We start from the raw sequence: 7,311 nt of genomic DNA on the forward strand, positions 1-7,311 counted from the left end.
AAGAGAGGGAGATGAAGAGAGAGGAGAGAAGAGAGGAGAAGAGAGGAAGAGGAAAGAAGAAAGGAGAGAGAAGAGAGGGAGAGAGGAGAGAAGAGAGGAGAAGAAGGAAGAGAAGAGAGGGAGAGAAGAGAGAGGAAGAGAAAGAGGAAGAGAAGAGAAGAGAGGGAGGGAGGAAAGAGAGAGAGGAAGAGAAAGAGGGAGAAGAAAGAGAGAGGAAGAGAAGAAGAGGAAGAGAAGAGAGGAGAGAGAAGAGAGGAGAGAGAGAGGAAGAGAAGAAGAGAGGGAGAGGAGGAGAGAGGAGAGAGAGAAGAGAAGAGAGGAAGAGAAGAGTGGAAGAAGAGGAGAGAGAGGGAAGAGAAGAAAGAGGAGAGAAAGAGAGAAAGAGAGGAGAGGAGGGAGAGAGAGAAGGGGAGAGAAGAAAGGAGAGAGGAGAGAGGAGAGAAGAGAGAGAGGATAGAAAAGAAAGAAGAGAGAAAGAGAGGGAGAGGAAGAGAGAAACATTTAGTCACAGGCGTGAGTGTTTGGCGCAACACGGTCACACCTCTGTGTGTTGTTACCTCTGCTCTGAGCGTTGTGTATGGTGAACATGTTAATGGTGATGATCTGTAAGATGCGTGTGCTGCCCAGAGGGGAGGGGCTGTGTTGGAGCAGAGCCTGAACTCCTGGAGAACATGACTGGCCACGCAGGGAAAACTCCATGCCTGCACACAATGTAACGTTGCTCATTTAGCAGCAGACACTCATTATCCAGAGAGACTCACAGACGTCTCAAGAAAAGAAGAAGGGGGGAGAGAGAAAGAGAGCGTGGGGTTGAGAGAGAGAGAAGGAGAGAGGGGAGGAAGGTTATAGAAGGGGGGAGAGAGAAAGAGAGCGTGGGGTTGAGAGAGATTGAGAAAAATGTGATATTTCTCTCAAAATCTTGGCTATACTGGCCACACAAAAAAGTACAGTTCCCTCCCTCTCCCTTTATATCTCCCTCCCTCCCAACTCTCACCGTGTAAACAGCCAGCAGGGCCAGCTGGTTGTAAGGTCGTCCGTTCTTAGGAGCAATCTGCTGGGCCTTTAGGTACCAGCTAGACGGGAGGAGGAAGAGGAGCACATTTACTCTGTGTCTGAGTCTCCTTCGCAAGAGAGACCTAAAGGAGTCTTACTTCATATTTACAACACCAGTTTCCCCCATGACGATTTGTCAACGGACAGGAACACGGAAAAGATGCTTTCCCTGGTGGCCAAGGTACAGTACCTGCGGGCCTTGCCGTAGTTAGCCGAGTCGCTGGCTTGCTCTCGGTAACGGGCGATGTCCCCCTGACAGATCAAACACCGCTGGGCACTGATCAGAGCATACTTCACCTGGACCAACACACATTATATACCGTTAAATACACCCTAGAAAATCCGCAACGCGGAGAACGAGGACGGAATCACGGAATCCAGACATTAAAATGGAATTGAACAAAATTCAAATAGTTATTGTAGGGCAGAGCTTGACATTCATTTTTTTAACCACGTGGCCTTTGGACAAGTAGGACAGTTTTTTTTTTACTTGTCTGAAAGCTGAAGATTACTTGTCCCCCCCCACAAAAAAAGGTCTGTAACACCATGGACAAAAGGGAATAGCTGCAGGAAGTAGTGATGATGAGGGTGCTGCAGCACTCTCTGAAAAATGTTAACAAAATTGGGGCCTTGTTTTGGGACACTGGCATTTACTAATCCTGTATTGGCGGAATGATACGGCAGTCTGTAGCGCGGGCAAAGTAAATGTATCTGCTACAGGAGGGACGAGAGGAATCGTGACATTGACTAAATATATTTAGGGAGACAAATCTTTTCAAATAGCCCGTTCCACTCTGGTGGCTCTGTGGAACAAAAGAGATGTGTAGTAGCCGAGGCCTATCTGGCGATCTGTGTGTCAACGAGCCTCGCGGTGCTCTCGTGATGGGTTGTACATCATCATGGGCTTCAGAGCTGCTGTGGTCAAACCCGGAATCACTATGAATGATCTTTCCTCTCCCACTTCCTCTCTGATCAGGAAATAGATCTAGTCCAACTACGCATCATTTCCTTCATAAACTTTCCTGTTTTTTTGTTGTTGTTGTTGTGACTCCTCATTAGATTGTTCCATCTTGGTGTTTTTTTATTTAACCAGGTAGGCTAGTTGAGAATAAGTATTGTTTTCTCAATTTCACTTCTTGTGGCCTAAAATATTTGTCATTCAAAATAAGTCTGTGATTTAAGAATAGCATAGAGTCCGACTTTCATAAATATTCCCATTTAAAAACTGCACCTTTAGGACATTAAACACTTTATTGTAGTAGTTTTAGTAGGATTAGGCTTCTGGTTGTTTGGTTCGCAACGGCAAAGGGATTTTATATTTTTATATCCGACCTCTCATGGATAATTTCTGTCTTGTAAAGGTTTGTTTTTGAATTTTCATTCGATTTGTTTAATATCTTGCTATTGTTTGTTCTACATCTCTCATTTCTACCTTAGGCCTCATGTTTTTTGGGGGTGGTTTGGTTATTCAAAAACAACTGTAAACTTTTCTGAGAATGCTCCCGAGAACTGTAGCAGTGTCTTACTACGGCAAGTCATTTTCATATCAACTGAAGAGAGAAAAATAACATGTGGGCTTCTATAACACGTACACACCGGTCCTCTATCAAAATACACTTTGGCTACTGACCCAGATCTTCAGACGAGAGAAAGAGAGAAAGAGAGGAATTAATTTTTATTTTAAATAAATGTATGAACGGATATTTTGCGCTGCTTTGGTGAGACTCTTAATTCTGTCTACATTGTTCTCTCGTTTTATGTAAATATAACATATTTATTGGAATAGGCTATAGCAAATAGGAATATAGGCAATTTAGTCAGAATGTCAATCATGCACGGCCCTGCTGTGTGCTACCTGATACAATTCTGATCACAGTGATAGTTTGACAGGGATTTTTTTTAAATATATATATTTTTAAACTTGTCCATTTGGACAACTGAAATGTATATTGTGGTGTCGAGCCTGTAGGGAAAAAACTAAAATGTATAAAACTATTTATACAATTTGCCCGAGTTTATCATAAAACAATGAACAGAATGCATCAGTAATTCGACTTTTCCTGCAACTCTCTGAAGATAAAACCAGAACGCCCCTGTCTGCTGTGTGTGGTGTGCAGACCACTGTCTAGACATTAACAACTCTCTGATGAGACAACCAGAACGTCCCTGTCTGCTGTGTGTGCGGTGTGGTACTACTTCCTGTAGCCATTAGCGATGATGCTCAGTAGACTGAAAGGCTTTTCCCAAAAACATCAATTAAACATTGTGAACTAGGAAGTAGCGTATGTTTACCTGGCAGAATGATATGGTGATGATTTTCATCAATCCAAACTCTACCATCACATGTGTGCTACAAAAACACACTGCTAAACACTCAAATTAAAGGGTAACTACACCCAAAAATAAAAATGTATTAGATTTTTTCCCAGACCTCAGTGGTCTCCTGATGTTGTTTAAGCATCGCTGTGGACTTAGAACATCCCATTCCGTTGTTTCTATTTATTATTACTTTTTTAACGGTGATTGTAAACAAAACTGAGAAAACAGAATTTGGGAAAATACTGAACTGATTTTATAGGGCCCTATACACAGTCTGAACTAGAGGTCGACCGATTAATCGGAATGGCCGATTAATTAGGGTCGATTTCAAGTTTTCATAACAATCGGAAATCAGTATTTTGGGGTGCCGATTTGCCGATTATTATTTTTATACCTTTATTTAACTAGGCAAGTCAGTTAAGAACACATTCTTATTTTCAATGACGGCCTAGGAACGTTCTGCCTCGACAGATTTTTAACCTTGTCAGCTCGGGGTATCCAATTTTGCAACCTTTCAGTTAACTAGTCCAATACTCTAACACCTGATTACATTGCACTCCACGAGGAGCCTGCCTGTTACGCGAATGCAGTAAGCTAAGGTAAGTTGCTAGCTAGCATTAAACTTATCTTATAAAAAACAATCAATCAATGACTGTCATTGCTCCAATGTGTACATAACCATAAACATCAATGCCTTTCTTAAAATCAATACACAAGTATATATTTTTTAAACCTGCATATTTAGCTAAAAGAAATCCAGGTTAGCAGGCAATATTAACCAGGTGAAATTGTGTCATTTCTCTTGCGTTCATTGCACGCAGAGTCAGGGTATATGCAACAGTTTGGGCCGCCTGGCTCTTTGCGAACTAATTTGCCAGAATTTTACGTATTTATGACATAACATTGAAGGTTGTGCAATGTAACAGGAATATTTAGACTCATGGATGCCACCCGTTAGATAAAATACGGAACGGAATAAACGTTTTGTTTTCGAGGTGATAGTTTCCGGATTAGTCAAAGGTATATGGTTTAGAGAGAAATAGTCGACGCGTTATAATTCCTGTAATAACTAGCGGCTGAACTTGAAAGGGGTTCCTTCGTTATTTTACCGTTCGTGTCTTCCATAGAGAATGTCTTGATCTACTTCAAATAAGGTCTGTGACAAGCTCTGCTTTCTGCACTACAACCTAAAACTTCTTAACTGGGAATATTGAAGACCCATGAAAGCTGGTGGTTCGTTTTAACATATGTTCTCATGTTATTTGAGACTAAATTGATTTTATTATTACAAAAATGTGTGTGTGTGTGTATGATAAATATATTAATAAATAAATAAAAATATTATTATTATTTATTTTTTTAATCGACCGATTATTCGGTATCGGCTTTTTTTGTCCGCCAATAATCGGTATCAGCGTTGAAAAATCATATTCGGTCGACCTCTAGTCTGAACACACATCACGTGTACACACACACACACACACACACACACAGACACACACACACAGACACAGTAGTGGTGTTGTTACCGTCTTGCGTAGTGGACGTGCTCGGATGGCCATGCCGTCCATGTAATCCTCCAGTTTAAATTGAAACACCGTCTGAAGCTTCTGCAGCAGTGCATCAAAGAATACCGTCCCCTGGGAAACAAACACAGTGCACCAGAATGATTAGTTCCATGAAGAAACACTAAGGCTGTTTCAAAACAGTTGCATGAAGTTGAATATGGTGTGTGTGTGTGTGTGTACGCGGTGCGAGTTCAGTGTACGCGGTGTGTGTGTGTACCAGGCCATGAATTTCCCAGCGGAATCGACGGCCACGCTCCCTTGTATGGCAGTAAGCCAGCCAGTCAGCCAGCCAGGCAGTCGAGCTAGCAGCGCAGCGGCACGACAGCCACCGTCACGGCCATAGCCAGCTACGCCAATCAGCCACCAGCACAGGCCAGCCAGCCTAGCCTCAGTCAGCAGCCAGCCTTCACCCACACAATAAAAATCTTAATTCGAGGTGCACTCTGGAAGGCGTGAATAATTTCCACATTAACTTGCTCCTCAGCCAACGAGAAAAAAGTAAAACAGCATAATACTTCCCCAGCCTCTGTCATTCTACTCTCCCCCTAGTAGAACATTGACCTCGTCTATTGGTCAACTTGTTGTTCTGTACGATAATAAATATTCTAAACAGACTCTGGGACAGATGTGGGACCAGGACCATTGTGTACATCATTCATTTTTAAAGCAATGAGTGCCTGGATAGCAACCGCTCCTGGAGAAACGTTCGTAAAATTGTTGCTCAGCTACTTATGTTAGTTCACAATTTCATCGTTAGGAAGCGTACAGTCAAGAAACCACACACACGACCTTCAGGCCTACACGCCGCACATTAACAAAATCTGCAAATTAGCAGGAAAATTTCACACCGGTTCTCAAAAGCTCACAGTGTAACAGATATGATAGATATCAGTTTGAACGGAGTGGCAGATCTAAAGATGCTAATACAAAACTACGTCCATGGGGTTACTGAATATTACGCTAATATGACTACTGATGCAACAACTAGCACGGGTTGCTAATATGACTATTGATGCAACAACTAGCACGGGTTGCTAATATGACTATTGACGCAACAACTAGCACGGGTTGCTAATATGACTACTGATGTAACAACTAGCACGGGTTGCTAATATGACTACTGATGCAACAACTAGCACGGGTTGCTAATATGACTACTGATGTAACAACTAGCACGGGTTGCTAATATGACTACTRATGCAACAACTAGCATGGGTTGCTAATATGACTACTAATGTAACAACTAGCATGGGTTGCTAATATGACTACTGATGTAACAACTAGCACGGGTTGCTAATATGACTATTGTGCTTTTGGCTAACGGACAACGAAAGAAAGTTGTTAGAACATGAGATAAAGGCTGGTTTCAATGGCATATGAGGAAGTGTTTACAAAACATCAAAACATTTTGAATTCCCTACTGTTACTAGATCACCTGGAGCATACTGGACAATAGAGAGAGACTCACAAGGCTCCGGTCTCTGGTTGTTGTGTATAATCAAACACCATGTGACTGCGGACTACCAGGAAGCTTCATAATGAAACATGTGACATGAATAAAATCAGCTTCTTATCTCCTAACGTATTGCACAAGTTGACAGCAGGTATTTAAGTAGCTTCAAATATAGACATCTATTTATTTTTTTTACTCAAAGAACGTGGCTTTTTCCAAATCCCCCGGTTTAAGGCCCAAGCCTATCACCTAAACGTTCACATGCAGGCTAATTATTTATGGACAGTTACATTTTTAAAAACTATTTCTAGTGTTTTTTCATTTTTCTAATCAATTTAAAATGGTCTATTTTGGTTAACGGCCTTGACGCCCTGGCAGATTGGGCTCATCTTGAAGGCCAAATTCCATAGCTGGTGCGTACGCTACGTGGCATATGTTCAGTGCGTCTACCTCGTCCAGCAGAGTGAGCAGCATGGGGGTGATACGCAGGGCTGAGTCTCCGCTGGGGTCTTTGAGGAGCTGTCTGAAGTGCTCTATAACCTGGTAGAACACGTTCTTCCATAGAGCCTGGTCCAGGTTCTGACTGTCACTGAACTCTATGTCTGTTAGGATCACCCGCTCATATAGGGTCAACAGGTCCGCTCTGGAGGGGGGTGGGTGAAAGACAGAAAGGAGTTTAGTCAGTTTTCAGACAAGTTGCAGCCCCCAGCATCAGCACATTACCAAGTTGGAGCTTCTACCCTCAATCCATTCTACCCTGTCCCTCCATTCTACCGTGTCAATATTCTCCCTCCATCCTACCCTGTCCCTCTCCTTCCTCCCTCCATGCTACCCTGTCCCTCTCCTCCCTCCCTCCATGCTACCCTGTCCCTCTCCTCCCTCCCTCCATCCTACCCTGTCCCTCTCCTCCCTCCCTCC

General features: G+C 42.7%; 2 protein-coding genes across 2 annotated transcripts in view; both read right to left on the reverse strand.

The window, feature by feature from the left end:
- Positions 1-7,311, reverse strand: part of LOC111964034 (astrotactin-2) — a 798,238-nt gene that overhangs the window by 286,203 nt on the left and 504,724 nt on the right. The gene's annotated exons all lie outside the window — the stretch shown is intronic.
- Positions 1-7,311, reverse strand: part of LOC111964039 (telomerase-binding protein EST1A-like) — a 42,668-nt gene that overhangs the window by 28,320 nt on the left and 7,037 nt on the right. Inside the window, 6 exon segments of the mRNA XM_023987709.2 lie at positions 558-653; positions 656-701; positions 851-1,073; positions 1,244-1,350; positions 4,902-5,012; positions 6,844-7,036. Coding sequence (XP_023843477.2) covers positions 558-653; positions 656-701; positions 851-1,073; positions 1,244-1,350; positions 4,902-5,012; positions 6,844-7,036 — 776 coding nt within the window.

The sequence above is a fragment of the Salvelinus sp. IW2-2015 genome, linkage group LG5 (genome assembly GCF_002910315.2).
Source record: "Salvelinus sp. IW2-2015 linkage group LG5, ASM291031v2, whole genome shotgun sequence".
Classification (NCBI taxonomy): Eukaryota; Metazoa; Chordata; class Actinopteri; order Salmoniformes; family Salmonidae; genus Salvelinus; species Salvelinus sp. IW2-2015.